This window comes from Hibiscus syriacus, unplaced genomic scaffold (assembly GCF_006381635.1).
Source record: "Hibiscus syriacus cultivar Baekdansim isolate YM2019G1 unplaced genomic scaffold, ASM638163v2 tig00109925_pilon, whole genome shotgun sequence".
Lineage (NCBI taxonomy): Eukaryota > Viridiplantae > Streptophyta > Magnoliopsida > Malvales > Malvaceae > Hibiscus > Hibiscus syriacus.
The window spans coordinates 181,777-206,017 of NW_024062531.1; the positions used below are offsets into that span (position 1 = coordinate 181,777).

At 32.6% G+C, this 24,241-nt stretch overlaps 2 protein-coding genes and 1 pseudogene across 3 annotated transcripts; 2 read left to right on the plus strand and 1 right to left on the minus strand.

Moving 5' to 3' along the window:
• Positions 1-470: 470 nt before the first annotated feature.
• Positions 471-6,820, minus strand: LOC120210549 (anaphase-promoting complex subunit 4-like). 2 transcript variants are annotated; one of them, XM_039209256.1, is made up of 19 exons: positions 6,663-6,746; positions 6,421-6,532; positions 6,211-6,302; positions 5,923-6,006; positions 5,508-5,747; positions 5,099-5,179; positions 4,714-4,856; positions 4,327-4,487; positions 4,139-4,239; positions 3,978-4,052; positions 3,237-3,416; positions 3,010-3,092; positions 2,839-2,931; positions 2,245-2,349; positions 1,933-2,071; positions 1,517-1,744; positions 1,201-1,353; positions 734-815; positions 471-606 (listed from the first exon to the last, which is right to left on the minus strand). In XM_039209256.1, the coding sequence occupies exons 1-19, from the start codon at positions 6,729-6,731 to the stop codon at positions 512-514; spliced, it is 2,316 nt and encodes a 771-aa protein (XP_039065187.1). In that variant the 5' UTR covers positions 6,732-6,746; the 3' UTR covers positions 471-511. The 2 variants fall into 2 exon arrangements, with proteins under 2 accessions (XP_039065187.1, XP_039065186.1); XM_039209255.1 differs by having other exon boundaries at positions 4,139-4,487; positions 6,663-6,820.
• Positions 6,821-8,847: 2,027 nt separating this feature from the next.
• Positions 8,848-9,795, plus strand: LOC120210555 (annotated as a pseudogene).
• A 2,505-nt stretch (positions 9,796-12,300) lies between these two features.
• LOC120210520 lies at positions 12,301-12,921 on the plus strand. Its single transcript, XM_039209237.1, has one exon. It carries the CDS (start codon positions 12,301-12,303, stop codon positions 12,919-12,921), a length of 621 nt encoding a protein of 206 aa, XP_039065168.1.
• The last annotated feature ends 11,320 nt before the right edge of the window (positions 12,922-24,241 follow it).

Consider the following 24,241-nt stretch of genomic DNA (forward strand, 5'->3'; position numbering starts at 1 on the left):
TCATATCAAATTAAAATGAGAACCGAACTAATAAGATTTTTAAATATTAAAGATTTATTAAATTATATCCAATTAAGATCAATTCAATAGAATATGTAAATTTTGAGACTAAAACTATTATTATACCGTGTCACATCACAATTTCTATTTAGTCAATAATCAAACTTAACAACATGATAACAAAATAAAACAAATCGTAACACTAAGAATGATTTAAAAAAAAACAATTAGGTGATCAAAACAAAAATATAAATTTTAATCTTTAAATATATTAATAAATACGTTACTCCGACTCAATATCATAGAGAGATTAAATTGATTAAAAAAATTACATGCATAATACATATAATGATATTGATAAAATCTACAGTTAAACTATTAAAATATCCTTTTACACTGCTATAAATACACTGCTATAAATACATCCCTCCCTTAAACGAGTTTTACACCCTAATCTGAAAATCAACATAATATAGTTTAACAAACAATACAACAGTTAGAGAGGGACCGGTCATTCAGTATCTGAAACATCATCTTCATCTTCATCCAGTATGTAGACCAAGGCACGCTTCCTTGCAGCAAAAACACAAGCTACACCTCTCGATGCTGTTACAGTAAATTCGAATATAAAAGACGAGAAGATACGAGCAGGATATATATGTATATGATATAGTACAATCCAACCGGGTTGAGATATAGGACGGTAGTAGGATGTGTTAATTCGAAAACTTACCACTAACTGCCAGAGGAGCGACTACGGAGTGTGAGATATTTCGAACCTTTTCATTCTCCAGTTGTAGGTGCATAATCGAGTCCTATACATGCACATAGATATAGTTTCCGACAAGTACTTCAGCATCGGAACTTAAACTAAAATCGATATGCTCTAGCATAAATGACAAGAACAACGGTTGTTATCGATGAAAGAGACGGTGATGAATACGAGATAATGAAGAAGGTAAGTAGGGTAAAGTTTTTTAGTTCATAAAGTTAAGACTGAGGTAATCAAAACATGTAAAGGCTACAAATCTATCTGAGTTCGCAATGTTATTGAATTCATTTGAATAGTCGGGTAACTAATAACCGAGTTCGCATGCATGTAAAAATATGTAGTAATTTCATAGTGATATCGAGCAGCAGAAACAATCGAATTGCAGGTCGTACAAAGTGTGGTACAATCTGCCAAAATAAACAATTTACCTTTAGCTGATCTAGGTTCCAGGTGTTTACACAACTGGATCTTGGAATGGACACAAATGGGAGTTCATTAGCTTGGACGATCATCATACAAGATTCTCCAGAGCTTTCGGAAGCATCAGCAGTTTCATTCAATAGCAAAACGATTTGACCATCCTGTAATTGGAAATTTTAATTAAAAAAGGGGGAATCAAGTTAGAAACATCCCAAAAAGACTCGTGATAAAAATGCGAAGGTTGAATAATTGAAAAAGATAGTTTAACAGGAAAAACGAATTTCAGTGACAGAGAGAGGTTCTAAACTAAAAGGTAATTTTCACCTTATATAACGCTAGATCCACACAGTGATAACCATCAGGAACCGACAACAAAATAGCTTCCAAAGACGCAGATTCCTCAATACGATTGCTCAAACTATGCATGAATCCTCTTGATATACCTATACAATTAATGATATTTGAGGAAGAGTCACCATGGATTTGGAAAGAAATATAATCGATAAACCCGTGTTCAGGAGTCTGATAAGATGAGATAGCAGTGGAGGCACCCTACAGAGAAAAAGATAAAACGTCACAATGCGGACGAATAAGTATTCCAAAAGATATGAAAACCAGACTGGTACCGACATTAAGGATAACAATATGAAATGTATAGCATTTGCAACATATATAGAAAACAATAAATGTACGACCACAATTAGAGATTCTAAGAGGACAAAAGGGCGGGCAGAGAATACCTTGTAGTACGTTACAGACATGGGGATCATGAAAGATACAGATGCAGGTGAAGATGGTAGAGCAAACAGTGGTAGCACATCCTTACAAACCATCTTCCTTGAAATTGTAGTAAAAGGCATCAGGAAAGCCTCCTTGAAACTGAAATTGCACAACCATTGATAATGCAAATTACAGTTTGAAGTATAATCAAAACTCAAAAGGCAATACATATGGAATGAAGATGGAAGGATAAATTAATGCATGCCTCTAACAATGATAAAATCTCTGAACAATTGAAGACATCGACCATGGAAAGCAAAAGGAAAGGATACCTAGACTCCATCTGTTTAAATTCTTCAGCTAATGTCCTCCTTAGATATTCACAATCAGAAAATCCTCCAAAATGAACCAATTCTCTAACTCTTTGCACTGCTTCCCTGGAGGATAGAAAGCAGCAAAATCTTTTAAGGATAAACAATGACACTGATGCATAAAAAAAATCTATCAGATAAATAGTAATTTAACAGAGGTGCATGCCAGATGTAGATACAGTTAAATTCACACTAACACTCGTTGAAGGAGAATTATTCTCTGTAGGCAGCTTGAAAAGTACAAAATTAAAGTTATTTTTTGATAAGAAAATTAAAGTTATTTTTTTTCATGTTAAAGCCTAAATCAGCAGATTCGGCATCATTACAATTGTATCTATAAAAGGAGTCTTTTTTCCCTGTAGGTAAAGGTGTGTGTTCTGACACTATAGTTTGTGAACAGATAGATGCATGATATATGAATAGTCACGCTCTGTGACACATTATGTGTATGCTTAATCAACAAGCAATATGCATTAATCTTGTTTGATGACAGACCAAAGTAACATAAATTGAAATGCACCATTAGACCCTATGATGGTTGACAAGATAACTTACATTTCAGTTTCGATATCAACTTCAGACAGCTCCAGAAAGGGCTTGACAGGATCTTGATCATATAAGAACTTCAAGAATATAACAAGAAGTTCGCTGTCAAAAGCAAAATGTGAGGCTACAAAATTAAAGATAATCAAGTGTGGCAAATAGAAAGATATTGGAGAAACAAACCTGTTATAGGGTAGAAGCTGATCACTTGGCTCTTGCATAAGTAGCTTTATGCACTTTAGCAACCAATTAAAGAAGTTTGAAAACTGAAACAAAGACTGATATAAGAACTCAAACAGAGGAGACGAAAGAAAATAGACCATTTTCATTCCGTTCAGTGTGTGGCAGGTGAGGGGATTGAGAATGAAGGAAGAAAGACCAAAAGAACTTCAAATATTAAGGTTTACCACCTGCTGTACCACAGAGGAAAGCACCCTCATAAATCTCTCAACTTGTGCTAGTAATATTCCAGATTTTTCTGTTGCATTATTGATAAGAGTCTCGTCGAGGCCAATACCCTGAAAACGAGTGCGCCATCTAGAAAGACCTCTAAGTTCTCCCATCCTGAAACAAATAATTTCTGCAGCAGGCTGGAAAATGTATATTTATTTTCAGCTGGATCACATCAGGATAAGCACTCAAAGTAGAACATTTTTTTTTTGAAAAGTAAATGGGGCCTCATTGTAAAATAGATCATCACAGTGAAACATAGTATATACACAGTACAACAAAATGCTACACTCATGGTTTAGTAAAGGTACATGTACAACAAGGGGACATTATGTTTAGCGATAGATTTTTTAACAAATCCGTGCCCTAAAGAGTGACCATCTAAACTAATAGTAATTCAACAAAATCACTAATATTCATTAAATTAGGAATGTAGACAGCAAAACCCCTGAATTAAGCATTTAATCAGAGGGGCTATAAACAAATAGTTTGGGCAAAAAAATGGTAGCTAGAAATAAGAATTCATATGCAAATAACAAATGCCACACTCTTAGTTGAAAGCTTGACTTTCATTTATGCACCTCATGAAATCCACCTAATAACAATAATATGTTCCATGATATGATTTAAAATTAGCAAGTAAAAGATTCTTCTGCAAAGTAAATATTGTGTGAACTGCAGAGAAAAGTTCAACCAAGCACCTGAAGATGATCAAGGACAACATGCTGTAGCTCTTTTCCAGCACCACAAACGACCTTTGACACACGCTTAACTCCCTATTTAGTAAGAAATCCATTGTATAAATTTTGCAAGCTAATTTCCTTAGGAGAAGGAGAGAAATGATCAGATAATGCATAGTTACCAATTCACCCAGAGAGTTAACTAGAAACTGATGAACTGGCGGACTAGTCCGGGCACCACCTAGGAGGCTCAGAAACTCCTCTTGGGGTGATGAGTCCAGCCCTACATGCATGTGATAGAAAAAAAAACATATGGATATGCGGCAGAAATGGAAAATTAAAATTTTTAGTACTCCAATCAGAAAGTTACCATGGTCAATTATTAACCTAGACAGAGAATCAAACTTCTCATGAAAAGTGTGCATGGCATCTTTCCACTGCTTAGACATTACTGATAATGATGTGCGAATAACTTCAATTAAATCCTCAATGTTAGAAGCTTGTTGGGCAACTTGATGGAGTTCATTTTTCCTTCAATAAGAAAGCAGGTCATGAAAAGGATCAAGGAATAAAGAATGTTCATGATTTATCAAATTCAGATAAAAGACTGGTGACTGTTAAAACTGTGAGCAAATACTACTAAATTCCATTGAAAATAGCTTAACTGAAGATAAATCTATCTCTGCAAAACGTGATACCTACAAATATACAAATATACAAACAAACTGCAGGTATTCCCAGGTTCTCCAGAAGTTACCTCTTCCAAAAGATAGAAGTATCAAGCAGTAAGCAATGAAAACCATGCATATCCAGCTGTCTCTCAGCTGATTCAACCTCATCATGATTAAGTTCTCCAGAACACATTACTATCAGATGACAAAGGTCTTTTGACAATGCAACCTAATAACAAAATAGGAATGCCAGATAAGTCTACTACATCTTGACCTGTAAACAAAGCACCAAGCACTGAAATAAACTGAATAGGTTTTACTTTCGTATGGGAAATATTCTTTTACTATAAGTTAGAATGAATTACCCAGTTGCATGATCTTTCAACCAGAAAACCACTTCCTTACAAGTTGTCCAGTTTATAGGCATAAAAGAATAGTAAAAAAAGAGAGTAAAGTCTAAGATGTGCATACCTTGGAAATTGAAGCATTTGAAAGTCTGTATGTAGTTGGCTCAGTTGCAAAGGGAATAGGAATAGACAAATTGTGTATGTTCTGGTAAATAATTTCAAGTACAAAATAGTTCAGATTAGAAGAAACAAATAGAGGTGATTATGTTCTGCATTAAATGTAAAGATAAGCAAAATATAATTTGTGCATGAAAAAATATGTCTATCTCTGAACCATGAATAATAATCCAGGATGCCTAGTATTTTAGGAGAGAAATACAAGTGATTTTGCAATGTCCATGAAAATATAAGTAAAATGACAGAAGGGTATCAATTTGATGTATCAAAGCCATAAAATAAACTCCTGTCAATAATGTAAATCAGCTAATCAATACAATCCAGAAAGTAATTTTCAAGATCGAAAAGTAGCTTACTATTTTCCCTATCGGAAATATTCCAAATATACTAAAGCATATGCTTCCATCTTTGTCACCGCTACATAAAATGTTAAACCGTTGGTATGAGGAATTTGAAAGCTCACGGAATGAATCTTCACTATCATCCATGAAGCCGGTATCCCCGGGTACCAATCCAGGCATCCGAGGAACTCTTGGAGCAGGAGGGAAGAAACGAGAAGTTCGGTCCTCATATGTTGAATTGTTAACAGAATCATCCTATCACAAAAGCCGTTTGAGACTTATCAGGAAGTTAAAATGTCAAATATTTCTATAAACCCAAAGAAAGATAAAAAACTTGACAGATGAAGAAAAGTTTATCTTGTGCAAGATATTTAAAAGTCGTGTTTTTAAAATATAATTAGATATTTCAACCCAGAAGACAAAGACATACTTTAATCACTTGTCCATCCTCCTCCCAGTTAAGGGACACGACAGCAACAATATGAGACTTTAAGCTTCTCAACAGCTTTCCATTCTGCAAGAGATACAAAATATCAGTTAGATGAACAGATTTTGTTGTATAACCATGTGTAACAACAATCTAACCTCAAGAAGATGCCAAACATAGATGAGAATTAAGAACAAATTTGATGATTATGATTATCCCCAATGAAGAGGGAGAAACCAAAACAAGCAAGAGAACCTAAAATTTGACTAAATAATTGAAAGACAAACTCACTTCAACATCATGCAATGAAATTGTGCCATCCTCGAGCCCGACTGCTATTGCTTTACCATCCGGACACCAACATAAGGATGTAATGCACCTTCCTGTAAAGCAACAAATCAATAAATATAATTATAGAAACAAACGAAGCACTTGAGTCAAATACAAAAGATTATAAAAATAAAACAATATTGATTTTAAAAAATAATTTCCATGAATTACCAGGAAAAATTGTCCAGAGTCTTTGCCAGTTGAAGCGATGCAGCAAAATCTTGGAGTCCTCAGTAACCATAGCCAGCAAATCTTTCTCCGGATTCCATTCCGCAAATTTAATCTAATCAACAAAAAGTAATTGGAAAAGAAAAATAAGGACACGCGTAATCATGGATATTTAGATAAGATCGAATTAAAAAATTTAAAAAAGAGAGACGAAAATGAAATAGTAAAAAGTGATGGAAATAAACCTGAGAGGCAACTGGTTTGTCGAATTGAAGTTGAAAGGGAAGCACGCGTGGCGGTTCATCGGTTTCCATTACTTAAAAAACAATCTTAAGGCAGCTTTTCCGATTAAATTTTCTCCAGTGGGTTTAGGATCACTACGAAGAAGACACTAACAATGAGAGAAAAGCGGCTTGGGGTTTAAGGGTTTTTAGCTGATTTTGTTTAGGGAGGGAAAAAAGAGAAAATAAAGAAGAAATAGCTTAAAAAGTTCAAAAATAAAATAGCGACGTTGCGGGGAATCGAACCCAGGTTCAAAATTGATTTCTAATCCTTGGTCTATAACTAATGTTGACAGTGTGTTGGTAGGGCCTGTTTTTCAGCTGATCTAACCTGACCCAATTAATATATCTTTTTTATCTCGATTTTATTCAATTTAAATTTAGAAAAATTTTATCCCATTTAAAATTTGACTTAAGTTTTAAGATTAAAAACTTAAAAAAATAAAACAATAAAATTTAAAAATATTATAAGTGAATTTGTTTTTGAAGAATGCATGTACTGAAAAATATTTTAGAATCTATATCATTTATGACAGTACGTGTAAAATTTGTTATGAGAAAATGACAAATATTAAAAAAAGTATAACTTATTATATAAATTGGAGGAAAATTATATGGAATTCGTTTAACTCATCTTAATCTCTCTTTTTCTAACTTCTTTGGTCAAATCCCAAGTCAAATCAGTCTCCTGTCGAGTTCGGTTTCACTTGATCTTTCCTCTTATTCTTTTTCCAACTTAACATTTATGGCTGAGGTTTTGACATGCTTGCAACAAATTTAACCAAATTAAGATACCTTATGCTTGATTGTGTAGATATTTTGACGTTGCAATCACTTCCATTCTGAACTCAACTTCATCACTACAACATTTGAGCTCTGAATTACATGGGGAATTTCCATCTCAAGCTTTTCAGCTTCCAAACCTCAAACTTATAGGTTTCAGTCTCAAAGGTTATCTCCCTAAGACAAACTGGAGTCGTTAGACCTTTCTTATTGTGGTGGTTTTAGAGGGTTGATTCCATCACCATTCATAAATCTCACTCGAATGGCTTCCATACATTTTATCTGAAAATTTGTTTGAAGGAAAGATTCCAGATGTTTTTGGAAACCTTATCAAATTAACTTCCTTGAGAATTTTTCGCTGCAATTTGAGTGGTTGGCTGTTTACTCTGCCATCTCTGCTAGATTTAGACCTCGGTCATAACAAACTAGCCGGTCCCATAAACCGAATTCAGATACCTAGTTCTGTCCAACATGTTCATATGAGTTCTAATGACTTTCATGGTCCACTACCCCATTCTATTTTTTATTTTGTCAATCTTACTTCACTTCGTTTGTCACTTGAATGGTGTCATCGAGTCAGATATGCTTTCGAAACTCACTACTCTTCAGTTTCTTAATCTTTCCAAAAATAGTTTGCTATCATTAAGCACAAGCGGTAATGATGTGAACCATTCCTTCCCCCGTCTTGCAACTGTGTTGTTATCCTCTTGTAGCGCAAGTCGGTACCCGAATTTCTTTAGAACCTCGAAGTTAGAGGTTTTAGATCTTTCCAAGAACATGATTTCTGGTGGAATTTCTAAATGGGGGGCTCAAGGGTGGGAAGCACTGCAAGTGTTGAACCTTTCTCATAACTCTCTCACCACTTTGGAGCAATTTCCATGAAAAAAAAAGGGAACTTCTCGACCTTCGTTCCAATTTGCTTGAAGGGTCAATTCTATCAACTTGCTCGAATCTTCAAATTCCAGATATACGACAGTTGAGTGGGTTGTTAATTTCATATAATAAATTGACAGGAATTATCTCTTCTTCTGTTTGCAATTTGACTGTACTTCTAATTTTGGACCTGTCCAAAAGTAGTATGAGTGGAACTATTCTGGAATGCCTTGGGAATTTCAGTTATAATCTCCGGTTGATAGATTTACATATGAGCAATTTGAATGCAAAGAAAAAAAGAAGAAGAAGAACGGTCGGTCAAAGAGTGTCCTGCATGGTCAAACATGCTAAGTCAGGTGGTTTAATGTGCCACCCAATTTGTTGTTTTTGAAATTTATGTAGGAAAAACGAAAAATTACACAAACATTAATGACCATTTGTATACTTTACCCTTTTTTACTGGCCCGGGTTTAGTTTCTGTTTTGTGCGTGTTTCTCTAAAAGAATTTTCTTTGGGTTTTGAGATCTAAGGAGTGTAAGAAGCTGTTTTTAGATTTTATTCCCTTTATGGATTCAGTTTCCGAGTGAAAACTACAGTCTGAGTCACTTTACCCTGAGTTCAATTCAGATTATTAAAAGAGTTTCGGAGTTTTCTAGTTATGGAATCCAGTTCGTACAGGTTATGCCGTCGTTCGTCACTGAAGTTGGACCACGTTACTATGGACGAAGAAGAAGATTTAGGGTTTGGGTTCGTTAGATACTCACACGGATTGGGGAGGAAAAGGGTTGGATCTTTTCCTCTCGATACTTCGACCGCATTAAAAAGGCAATGCAGTGAAAGAACGATGATGATTGATGATTATAATCGAAAAGCAGCCATTGAATCGCTTCCACAAGATGTTCTCGTAAGCACTGAAACCCCCCCCCCCCCAAAGTTTCTATTTATGGAATCTGGTTGGTGATTGGGATAAATTTTTTACCCCTTTTTGTTTCTGTTTTTTTTTTCAGATTAGGGTTATTTGTGGTGTGGATTATGATGATTTGAAGCAACTGTTTTAATGTGTCTAAATCAATCAGAGAAGCTGTGAGTACATTAATGCATGGTTTAATTCTGATTATACACAAAATTCTTGCTTGATTTTGATTTTTGACAATGTTTTGCAGACTGTGATTGCAAAGAAGTTGCATTTTGCCTATAGCACACCAACAAAGGTGAAGGCTTTTAGAACATTGCTCGATTCGGAATTCGACGGCGTCGAAGCTCCAAATGCACCAATGCAATGGCGGACTCACAGGTCAATTGACAAGAAGAAACTGGCTGATATATCAATATCATTGTTTGCTTGACACATACACATACAAAAGGGTAAATAGCATGTCTGGTGTATGTACACGTTAGATTCCTCAGATTCATATGATAGAAAGTGTTTGGAAGATGAGAATAAAACAAGCAAAGGGGTGACCTTTGATCAGCTCTTTCTGTATAATGAAGTTACAAAAGAAGATGCAGATTCCATTGATTGATGCGTGTTTTTCCAGGCATGGTTTTGTGGAATCTATTTGATCTTTAAGCGTAAGATAATTTGTCTTCTCCTAAATTTTGGGTCGTAACTCCAAAAACCTGTCTTCCTGTTTTACCTTCCAATTCAGTCTGATCCCCATGGACCAATTTAAATCATGTCAGAACCCACTGAATCAACGAAGAACCTAAGCCTAGTCTAAACGAAGCACTATGAGCCCAAGCCTACTTGTATGTTGGTTTCAAAGAACAGAATAGAACATAGATGATACAATATAGGTTAATACAAGCATTGATCAAGCAAGCAACAATGAAAGCACACATGTATGAACATCACAAATATGTAAGTGTGTCTTGTATGGAAGCTTGCATTGGTCACATAAAGTAATTATCAAAAATCCCTTTGTGATCAAACGATATTTTGATTTTTGACCTTATCAATAACGGAATATTTCACTAAAAAGGGTGAGAAGAGAAAGTAACTCAAGGCTGCAAATTCATATTTTGTTTTCCACTTTCAATCATAACCCTGCATTATTTTTTCTTTGAAGTCAAGCCAGGTAGACCCTAAACTTTAGTAGGAGATAGAGTTAGGTTCCTGAGATTTGATACTAAAAAGAAAGCAGATATGAATAATAAATTAACAATATTCAATCCGAAGGGCCATTATGCATTTAAATGAACTTGTAATCTCTAAGAATATATAAGAGTAACGATATCAATCGAACTAACACTCAATCAGTTCAAGTATCAAAATTTTAGAAATAACAACACGAAGAGAAAGTTGATCAAAATAAAAAGGTGGGTTTGATAAGTATTTTCCACCAAGTTTGGTTTTCTCCAAGGCAATGCTTTTGGGAATACCTTACTTTTTAACACATACCACGTGCATGGTAAGCAAAAGAAATGGATGGGGTATTTATCAGGAGAGACACCCACGCCTACTGGTGGTGCTGCTGGTCCAGGTCCAGTTAACTAATGCTTAAAGGCTCTTTTTCAATCTATAGATGTGCAAGGCAAGGGAACAGATGCTAAAGGCAACAGCTTGGACCATCCCACTCCTTTGTGGTTGCCCAGTCTCATTCTCAATATTTGGTAAAAGCATTATAGTGCAAAGTGTATTCTTATTTTCCGCATAATTTATGTATTTTTGTTTTGCAATTATTTTCTTACCATTATCCGTAATATAATTTAATTTCCCTTTCAGATAAAGGAAAAAAGATTAAGAAAAACAAACCATGACGGGAAATGAAAAGCAAAGACGACCAAGAAGGTGAATGAATGAGGGAGAAAGGAAGAAATAATTGTGGGAATGTATCACAGTCCCACAAAACCAATATGTTCAACAATTGTTTTGATATATTGCTTCAACTTCTATTAATTTTAATTTCTTTTGTTATTGATGTTTTTCATTTTATAATTTATGTTAAAATTTTATGTTTTATTAATAATATTATTTATAGAGTTTGAATTTATATTTAAAAAAATGTATTGTATGTTATCATTGCAACAAAAAATTATTAATAATTCATCGATGAATCAAACCATATTTTGATTTTTTTTTTATGTATATAGGTTACAATTATAATTACAACTAATGCATCCATATTGATATAGTCTGAATTAATACATTGCATAAATGATTTACAATTGTAGTTAATGTATTTATATTAATCAACATCAATCATTAAAAACAATTTGATAGTTGAAATATATCTAATTTTACTAAAATTATTATTTAATGTATTCACAAATGTCAGGGTTTGAACTTTAAACCCTATTTTATTTAAGAAATCTAATACTTCATCCAATTATAACAACTGATTATTGATTAACATAATTTTAAATAGATTCACATATATAATGAGACTTAAATTAAAATAAACTTATATAATAATTTTATGATATTTATGCATGATAAACCTCACTTTAACACTAAAGATCCAAAGGCCTCGACTAAATCATTGAACACCAATAAATAATCAACCAAATCTTTCAAATTTATTGCGTGTTTATACAAGACAAAGAGGACATGGTATTAACTCATGTTTAATATCTTAAACATATCATTAATCATCTTTTAATAATGATATTAAAAGATCTTTGTCCGATTACTACAAATAATGATTGTAATCTTATTATAAAATTAATGATCAAAATGATCATTTAAATATGATTCAATGACTTTTGGTGAATTTTACCCAATATATAATGGGTTAAGGAACAATGGTCATCTCGGTAATTGCACATTCCCACCAATACTTTCCTTATATTCCCATCCATGCCTTATTTTCACGCGCACTCTTCACAAAGAATTTACACTTTTAAACCTCCTCCCCCATTGAATTTTCTATAATTTTCATTTTTATGGAAGAATTTGAGAAGTTAATCTTGGGGTTGTATGAAATCGATTGAAATCGTCACTACAATGGTTTCTCCATCAAAAACAATCACCAACAATCCACTTTTCTCTTGCATCATCACTCTTTCCATTTTGATTCTTCCCCATAGATTTTCCCTCCTTTTCTCTCCGGTCCTCGTTTTGACAGTTTCCCTCTTGCTTTCCCTCCTTCGTCTCGGCGCATCACAGAGAATCCAAACGGGAAAAATAGAAAAAGGAAGCGTGGCGAGAGTCGAAGAGCTTGAAGAAGAAGAAGCACCGGTGGAGCTCAAATGGGCAACATGTGAAAACGACCCAGACCTTATAATGCAGAGCTTCGAAGAAACGTTCGTCGAATGGGACGTGAGAGCTCCTTTAGAAGTTATATACGAAGAAGGAGAAGAAGAGGGGAAGGATCCGAATTTGAATTTGGATCAGACCCGTGGCATCGAGAGGTACCCATCGTTGTCGCTTTACGACCCGGATTCGGATAGCTCATCGGAGGAGGAAATGGATTTTCCGGCGATCGGAAAATGGAATTCGTCGGAGAAGATGGGTTATCGATGGGAAGAGGAAGATAAAGAAGGGTTGATTGAGATAGAACTCAATAAGAGAGATGTTGATTTTCATGGAGAAGATGATAATTTGATAGAAATTGATATTTCTTGAAGGGTTTAACTATTGCTAATGTTGCATTAATCAAAAGGATTAAGCTTCTTTATTGGATTTTGGTGTACGATAATCACATAAAGTTTGAAGATATGTGAAATCGAACCAGTTTTGAAAGATGTGGGATTTTTTTTCGATGATTACCGTTTTGTGTAATATCGTTGTTAAAGTACAATTAGTCCCTAAACCCCAGAGTTTTGATTGGGTAATGAGACGACATCAACAGACTATTTATGTGCTTTTCTTTTTCCTGCCTTTCTTTTATATGTCTTCAAAAGGGGTCGTTCTGCGGTGCGGCGCCTAAAAAACGGCTAATATACGGCGTGACCGGTTAAACAAGTGACCGGTTAAAATTTAGACCGGTTATGTTATATTATTTAACCGGAAATATTATAAAGTACAATAACATACTAGGTAGCGCTTATATAATGTAATAGGTAGCGCTTATATTTACCTATTTTATAAGTAACCAGTATATTTATACCGATAGCATTGCAAATTTACCTATTACATTATATTATATTGAAAGTGTCCATACTTTTTATAAAAAGGATCGATACTTTAACAGTGTTCATGTTTTCCACCTACAATATGATTTAATAATTTCATTTGCACAAAAAATTATTTGATTGTTTGATATTTTATAAAATATTATTTAGAATTTTAATTTAATAATAATATATACCGTAACGTAAAAAATAAATCATTAGACGCCTATAATTACTAAATTAATATCTTAAAACTCACTCAAAAGATAACCTTAAATTAATGTTTTCCACAGTGAAAAAAGTATGGACACTTTTATAAAAAGGATAGACACTTTACAATATAACCATTACCTATTACATTATATAAACGATACCTATTACATTATATAAGGGCTACCTATTACATCATATGTTTACCTATTATATTGAAAGTGTCCATACTTTTTATAAAAGGATCGATACTTTTTTTAAAACTTATGTAATTTATGTTTCAATTTTTTTAACAGTGTACTGCGAATTTAAAATGATAATATACTTGTAGTTATTGTACATACCTAAATATGTACTGCGAATTTAATGTTGTACCCACCCTTTAACTACAGAAACATGTTCAAAATGAACCTTCGTTTACATATCCATCAACTCCTGGAGCACTGAACTTGCACAACAAAATTTTTGCCATGGATAATACTGATGTAGACAAAAGTGTCGATATAGGTTGTAGACCTATTCGCGCATAAGACCGGTATATTTATACCGGTTATATTACAAAATTATCTATTACATTATAATTATGGGTTCCGATGTGTAAAATGTCGACACTTTTTTAAATTATATCGACACAATTTTCTTCCAATATGGACATAAAGTACCGACACAATATTAAAAAGTGTCGATATAGGTTGTAGACCTATTCGCGCATAAGACTGGTATATTTATACCGGTTATATTACAAAATTATCTATTACATTATAATTATGGGTTCCGATGTGTAAAATGTCGACACTTTTTTAAATTATATCGACACAATTTTCTTCCAATATGGACATAAAGTACCGACACAATATTAAAAGTGTCGATATAGGTTGTAGACCTATTCGCGCATAAGACCGGTATATTTACCGGTTATATTACAAAATTATCTATTACATTATAATTATGGGTTCCGATGTGTAAAATGTCGACACTTTTTTAAATTATATCGACACAATTTTCTTCCAATATGGACATAAAGTACCGACACAATATTAAAAGTGTCGATATAGGTTGTAGACCTATTCGCGCATAAGACCGGTATTTATACCGGTTATATTACAAAATTATCTATTTTATTATAATATGTTGAAAGTGTCCATACTTTTTATAAAAAGGATCGAAACTTTTTTAAAGATATGTAATTTATGTTTCAATATTTTTTAAGTATGTTTCATGTTTTCCACCTACAATATTATTAATAATTTCATTTGCACAAAAAATTAGTTGATTGTGTTGATATTTTATAAATAATATTAAGAATTTTTAATTTAACAATAATATATACCGTAACGTAAAAAATTAATCATTAGACGCCTATAATTACTAAATTAATATCTTAAAACTCACTCAAATGTATATGTACACATAGAAGCAAATATGGAATAATTAATGAAAATACATACAATATAATCACACCAAAATTTAATACACAAGAATGTTCAAATAATGTACCGACAAACAAAATTAATCCGATGAAAAAGGGTTGTTTCTAACGAAGTCCGGAACATTAGAGGCCTTCAACAAATTTTCCAAATACTCTCGTATGTTTCCGCCTTTTTCTGAGGACATACATAAATAATTTCAATTATCAAACTAATGAGGTGCAATTTTACTAACAATAAATTAAATTCGCATAAGCATGAATAAATTTGTGTCATACCTAGAGCTTTGTCGTTCGAATGGGAAGCAGCGTCAAAGGTATGTGGACATATGTAATTGTATTTCTATATAAACACAAACTATATTAGTGTCGACACATTATTTAGACTTATTCTCTCATAAAACCGGTATAATTGTACCGGTTAGATTGAAAAATTACATATTACATTATACTTTTGGGTTCGATGATTTTGGGATCGACACTTTTTATATATGGATCGACACTTTATTGATGCACCTTGTAAAAATTCATTCTGGAAAAAAAATATCGACACAAACTATATTAGTGTCGACACATTATTTAGACTTATTCTCTCATAAAACCGGTATAATTGTACCGGTTAGATTAAAAAATTACATATTACATTATACTTTGGGTTCGATGATTTTGGGATCGACACTTTTTTATATGGATCGACACTTTATGGGTGCACCTTGTTTTTAATTCATTCTGGGAAAAAAATATCGACACAAACTATATAGTGTCGACACATTATTAGACTTATTCTCTCATAAAACCGGTATAATTGTACCGGTTAGATTAAAAAATTACATATTACATTATACTTTTGGGTTCGATGATTTTGGGATCGACACTTTTTTATATATGGATCGACACTTTATGGGTGCACCTTGTTTTTAATTCATTCTGGGAAAAAAATATCGACACAAACTATTAGTGTCGACACATTATTTAGACTTATTCTCTCATAAAATCGGTATAATTGTACCGGTTAGATTAAAATTACATATTACATTATACTTTTGGGTTCGATGATTTTGGGATCGACACTTTTTTATATATGGATCGACACTTTATGGGTGCACCTTGTTTTTAATTCATTCTGGGAAAAAAATATCGACACAAACTATATTAGTGTCGACACATTATTTAGACTTATTCTCTCATAAAACCGGTATAATTGTACCGGTTAGATTAAAAAATTACATATTACATTATACTTTTGGGTTCGATGATTTTGGGATCGACACTTTTTTATATATGGATCGACACTTTATTGATGCACCTTGTAAAAATTCATTCTGGAAAAAAATATCGACACAAACTATATTAGTGTCGACACATTATTAGACTTATTCTCTCATAAAACCGGTATAATTGTACCGGTTAGATTAAAAAATTACATATTACATTATACTTTTGGGTTCGATGATTTTGGGATCGACACTTTTTTATATATGGATCGACACTTTATTGATGCACCTTGTAAAAATTCATTCTGGAAAAAAAAATATCGACACAAACTATATTAGTATCGACATGACCCTTAATGTGTATAAGAAACATGTACAACAACATACTGCTAACTTTCTCATCTCATTCATAATTATATTCACATAAAAAATATAAATCGTATACAAATTATAAATCGTATACAAAATTATAAATCTTATACAAAATTAACTCGACATTTACATCATTGCATCCTTTTGTTATTCTTATGTAATATTGCGGCTTTTGTTATCTCCTGTCTTCGTTCATTTTGATTGTGGCTTACGAGATCATTTAATACTCGCGATCGATCCCAGTCTCCAACAACCTATATTCAAATTGTCAGAACGTTAAGTATTGTCAACTACAGCATTCAATCTACGACTTTAACAATTTTACCACAAACAATTTTTTCTATCCACTTACAAAATCACCAGTTGCCCCTGTAGAACCGATCGATTCCATCCACATCATCACATACATGCCGCAATCATATCTGTTACAAAATTTGAAAACCACACATGTCAATTATGATGAATACTGCATAAATTAAGCTTTCTATTTGTGATAACATCTCATACCCATTCAATTGCTTATTCTTCTTATGCTCCACAAATTTGAAGTTTTTCAAGGGATACTTTCCTAGAGATCCACATGACTCAACCCAAATGCGTTTCTTATTATAAGAATCTAATATTTTAATCTGCATTAAAATAGAAGAAGTTATGCACCAAAAAATTATGCATTATAATTTACATAATGTCCTTTCATACATACATACATACATACCAATCTCTTAGCATCCTTCACTCTCTGTTTAGCTGCTTCAGTTGTAAACATACTATCATATATTGTTACAACATGATCTACCATATCCAACACCAACAGATACCAGTGTGAATTATGGTAGTTTATTGTGATCATTATCTGCAACAAATTTCACACCCAATTTGACAAAATTCAACATTCTATATCCGAAAACATCATTTGCAATTGGTATGGTGTCTTACCTTCTCACAGTCCGTGAATTTCACATAGTTATCCAATATGACACCCAGAAGGTAGAAATATTCTCAACACTTTCTTTATTGTTGGCTTCCAACGCCTGTTGCTGTAATTACGCAACAAACATTATTAATTTACCGTCTATAACACTACTTTTCATATTTATTAATTTAACTCACCACTAAGAGGTATGGAAGGTAGCCAATCCTCCGGTGTGACTTTTGAGAATCGTAGCATATGGTCCAGGCGAGCAAATCGATAACCTAACAAAATTAATTACACAATCAGAACATATTCAATAAGTTTTATTTATTTTCTACTTTCTACTTACCACACCGCCAACCCATTCTGTAGGCTTCAACGTTGCAACGTCGTATACAGTAGCGAATTGATTTCCCATTGATATTACAGAATATCTGTATGAATCATTAGGATTAATATCTTGTCATGAAATATTTAAATATCACTCACAAAACAATATATTTCACTTACCCCGATTCTAACTCGCTATTCCATAAATAATCACAAATTGCAGCTTCGATGTCATCAATTCCAGTTGGAATGTCCGCTTTTTCAACCTACAATTTTGCATACAAATTTTTGTCACAACACATAATAAAAATCAAATTAAGTATTCTTTTATTAAACTTACCTTCTGCTTCTTCTTCTGGGGTGCAGGACATTCCGAATCCAAAACTGCTGCTATGACACTCTCCGGTGTATAAAGCACATTGGGCCTCTCCTTCCTCCTCATTTCTTCCATCTCTTCTTCTTCCTCCTCCCTCTTTTCTTCTTCATATTTTTTCAGTTCATCGTACTTTTTTTCTACATAGCTCTTCATATCTTTATTTCACCCTTCAATTGAGCTCCTTCATCCGAGTATTTATCAACCACCCCCTTCACCCCCGTAAGTTCACTCCTCAAATCAACAACCTCCTTCACCACTCCCTCAAATTTTTCTCCCGTCACCATCTTAATATCACCCCTTAACACCGAAACTTCTTTCACCACTTCACCCCTCAACACCTCTACTTCTTTCACCACTCCATCTATTTTTCCTTCCACTACCCCCTTATGCCTCTCGAGTTTCTCTACGACTTGATCAAGTTTCTCTTCGACTCTTGATTGTCTTTGCATGATTTCAAATTGGATTTTTTTGATATCAGCCAATTCAGACATCAAAATGTCGAAGTTACTCTGTTTTGCTTCACCGTCGTCCCACTCACCTTCATCCCCCAATACAACCATCCCTCCTTCTTCTCCTCTGCCTCCACTGCCTCCTCTACATCCTTGCCAATAACCTTCAAAAATTAAATTACAATATTAAGACATTGATTATATTCTTAATATTATTTAATTACATTTATTACCATTTCTTGCTTCTTCCCTCTATCCAACTTCAACTTCACCATCACTCTAACCACCTCTTCCTTCCCCCATGCACGGATGCGTGCCACTCCGGTTCTTTCATAAGCCGGCACTGCCTCACAGCCCGACCAAAAATCGAACAGTGCAACCTGCATTTATAATAAAATTAGAATTTTTATATAAAAACACAAAAAGTGATTCAACTCATTTACCTCTAAGATTGCTATGCACCCTTTGAGGTATCTCTGGCTGCCCTTTTTAAAGGTGATAATTGATTCAATCAATCTCGAATGGATATATTCAGCCCAATTGAATTCACCCTTCAAGCCTTCATCGCAAATGAGCTTCATATATTCCTTGTTCGTTGACGTATCACCCGTTGGACAAAGAAATATACCGACAAGGTACAATAGAACTCGGGCCTTCAGCTCATCCCCCAAGTAAGATCCACTTTTGATATCCTCTTCAACTTCAGTATATGTCACCTTATGATTCAAACCATATTTGGAGGCAAGTGCTTTCCAGTTCTTACTCCTACAGACTTCTATAACACTTTTGCCTTTGTTTTGTACCCCCAATACGGCTGCAGCAGTCGATACCCCCAGAGGGAATGAATAATCACCATACTTAGCCATACATTGACTGACGTCAAATTGTGCCATCAAGGATCGACACAATTCCCTCCGAATAGGTCGATCCCTTACTCCGATCAACGATCCAAAACCTATTTCTCCCAGCACATTCAACTGACCCTTCTCCTTAAGGTGTTTAATTAATAAATTCACCCTTTTAATGCTGCATCTTGTCGAAACTTCCTACATTTTTTAACAATATATAATGTTATAGTTCTTATATATTTTGTATCAACGTATTTACAAGTTTAATGAATACCTTATTTTCATGTGCTTTCCTCCGTTCTTTGTATTCTTTACTATCATTCCTTGACTGTGTGATGTAAGGTTCCTTTTCAGCATCACTCATTGAATTCCATTTGGACCTCACATCTTTTTCACCTAATATTAAACATAAACGTTTCTTAATCAATACATTAACACTAAATACTAATACTACTCAATGTCAATTTCATTTTACATACCGAACCGCTCTGTGTGCCATCTCCCTTCATCCTTTTGCATTCGGCCATACTGTTAACATTTAAAATTTGTAATCAATTTAAAGTTTATCGATACTTTAATCCAATTACCATTTCAACAATAATAACAAAAAGACATTGATACTTACTAGAAGTACATATATCCACCCTTTGGTTGCTTTCGAGTCTCGGCCTCAATTTCAAAGTCATCTGCTCCACCAACAATTTCCAACCCATTGACTCCATTTTCCTTCATATATCAGTTTACGCAAATCAAATTATTTTGTTACATACACTTTTCAATATACAAATATAGATAACTACTCTTGTGGTAAAACGGTTTTCTTCAAAAGAATTTGAATGGCCACACCAAAATGTGTCGGCACATTTATACAACCTATAATATCATTTTCTACCTATAATATTTAATAAAAGTATCGACATTTATCGTTTTCCTTGAATATCTATTTCTACCTGCAATCGGTCCCAAATGCTTCCTTACTCCAAAACCCCAAACAACACATAAAAAACCCTATCGCGATTACTGTAATAATAAAAATTAGGGTTTCGACAACATACTTTTCGATTCGACTGCAGCAACAAACAAACAAACTTCGCTTTAGAAACGCCTTCTGAAATGCAGCAACAATTACTCTTCGATTTCAAAAACTCGTCCGTTCTATCTATTTTCAGAGGATATTTAGCTTATATTTCATCGGATATGTTATTTATATTTAATCGATACAAATACAAAGTGTCGATACTTTTATGTCAGGTGTCGATACTTTCGAAAGGATAATTACCTATTTCTTTGAAAGTGTCGATAATTTATTACACGTACTTACGAAAGTATCGACACTTTCAATATATCCGGTATCATTTTACCGTTTTATCATTTTGATACCGGTTTTATCATATTTTTACCTGTTATATCGTTGTGGATCGATATTTTTTTTTAAAGTATCGACACATTATAGGCGCTATAACTGCTTCTATTTTAAATTCACAAAGTGTCGATCCTTATATAACGTATCGACACTTTTAATTTTACCGGTTTTATCATTTTGTTACCGGTTTTATCATATTTTACCTGGTATATCGTTTGGATCGATATATTCTTAAAAGTATCGACACTTTTTAGGATTTAAAACTGCTTTTAAAGTTATGTAATTTATGTTTCAATTTATTTAATAGTGTTTTATGTTTCCACCTACAATATTAATTTAATAATTTAATTTACACAAATTTTATTTGATTGTTTTGATATTTTATAAAATATTATTTAGAATTTAAATTTAACAATATTAACCAAATATAATAATAAATATGTTTTCAACAGTGAAATAAGTATGGACACTTTTATAAAAATGATATATACTTTTTGAAAGTTATGTAATTTATGTTTCAATTTTTTTAATAGTGTTTCATGTTTTCCACCTACAATATTAATTTAATAATTTCATTTACACAAAAAATTATTTGATTGTTTGATATTTTATAAATATTATTTAGATTTTAAATTTAACAATATTAACTAAAGATAATAATAAATATATTTTCACAGTGAAATAAGTATGGACACTTTTATAAAAAGGATAGATAATTTACAATATAACAGGTAAAAATATGACAAAACCAGATTCATTATGACAAAACCGGTAAAATTTACTTGATATGTTAAAAGTATGGACACTTTTATAAAAAGGATAGATACTTACCGATAACCAAAGTTTACCGGTTACCAAATTTTTTAATAGTTTTTCATATTTTCTACCTAAAACATTATTAGTTGTCAACATAATAGGTACCGCTAAACCGAATTTATTAAATACATTTTAATGTATCCGGTAATGCTGTATATTAGCCGTATATTAACCCGCCTTTCCTGAGACATTCCCCTTCAAAAGTCTATATAAGGAAACGATCAAAATTCTAAAATACAATTTATTAAAAATAGTAAAGATTAAAGGTTGAACGAAATCGAAAATATTATTAAAAACACAATATTTTAGGTTGGATATAACTTGAAATATTACCTCTTTATAATATTTTTAGTTGCAATATAAAATGCTATATTCTTCTTAATATTTTTGATTGACAACTGAAAATGTTATATTTTTCATTATAACATTTTCGGTTGTAAGCTCTAAACTCCTTGCAATATAAATTTTCGGTTATAAGCGAAAATGTTACAAATTTATATAAGTTTTTTAGGTTGAACATGATTGTTTCATATTGAAAATCATCTTAAATTAATCTTAATTTTAGGTTATATCACATAACTATTGAAGAAATCATGAACATTGAGATGATAAAAGAAGTGACATGAATTATATAATGTAAAATTTGAACATCAATGTTTGTTTGAATAATTAATTTATTTTTATTTTCTAAGAATTTTGTTTCTTAACATTTTATTTTAAAGTAAATTAATTTATATTTATATAAAATTCGTTAATTAACTAACTATCGATATCTTTTTTTGATTATGTGGATACGATTAGATTGCAATATTAAGGTGTCATATTTATGAGTGAAAAAATGATAATATTATACGTAACGCAAATAAAAAGAAAATATATATTTTTTTAAATAATGATGTGGTATGTCACGTTAATTTAATCTGTTGATTTGATGTTATATGAAAAAAAAATATTTATGTTAAGATATAGATATTGATTATGAGTTTTAAATTTTATACTATCATTTTTAAAACCTCGTCTTTAAAATTTATTATCTTAAACCTTAAATATAAGTGAACTTTTATTATTGTTGACTACCATTTATTATCAGTGTCGCCCATGCCCATGTAACCATGCTGCTCCCATTTTCCTCTCCCTCAGACCTTTAGCCGGTGTCACGGGCACTGATGGAGGCGTGAGGAGGCATGATTTTACAGACGAAGGTGAAGGGGCAGTCAAGGCGAGGCTCAACAAAGGGTGGTGAAGAACACTGCTCAGATTTCAGTTGGCATCAAAGGTATCGACGAGGGCATGCGAAGACCTAATTTTACAGATAACGTTGAAGGTGTTGTTAAAACGAGGCTCGATATATGTCAGTGAGGTTATTAGGGTTTTTGAATCAGTTGTTAGACATTCAACGACACACAAAAGACGATTCAAAATTTTGTAGGCAACATAAAAAAATTGACGAAGTTTAAGGTTTAGAGTAATAAATTTAAAAGAATGAATTTGAAATTTGATTTAGAGTTTTAGAACCCTCAATATACATATATTTATTGTTCCGATTTTTAAGATTTTGTCATGATTAATCTAGATCGATTCGTGTTATACATCTAATTTTAGTGGGTGAATCTACTAATGAATGATTACTAAGCTCGAGTTCAATTCTACCTATTCTGCTTAATTTGTATTATTCACAATATAAAAATTTAAATTTATAATTTTTTAAAAAAATTAATGTCTAATTTCTCTAAATCAATTTATTGTTGATAAATTTTTTTAAAACTAAAATATTCATTGTGAATAATAACAACTAATCTCAGTACCACAACTGCTCTTCGAATATACAAACGACTGACCCATAATACAATATGTGGCCCAATTGAAATTTCATCAACGGGCCTAATAAAAGTACGGCCGAGTTTTGACTAGTTCTCTGAACCAAGCCGTGGTAATATACAAAAATCTTGTCACACGTGTGGCCTTTAGCCTGCTTCCCAATTTTTTTCATGACGTACGACGAATACTAACTGCCAAACAGAAACGATTCCCATTTTCTCTCCTTCGCCAACTCTTTGTTTCCATTACTGCTGCTGATATAAGGAGCTAAGAAAATGAGAAGCTTCAATTTCTTCGGTAGATTTTATAGCTCTTTCCATGACTACCCTTCTCTTTCCAAAATCATCGCCGTCTGTACAGTCAGGTGCTATGCTGTGCTCAAATCATTTCTACGAATCTGTTGTTTTTTTTTTTTATTTAAATTAATTTATTCATTTCTATTAGGTTGTAAATGAGACGAGACAGATATTGAGTTACTTAAGATCAACTTAGTGAAAGCTCGATAAATACTCAATTCGAGTTTAACTTGAGTTCTTAACAAACCGAAACGAACTACTTGATATTAGATTTGAAAAGTTCACGAGCAACTCGAAAAAATAATATATTATTTTTTTAAAAATATATATTATTAATAATATTAACATTTATGTGTTGATTTTAAAAAATTGTAGTATACGATTTTTATATACTTAAGGTT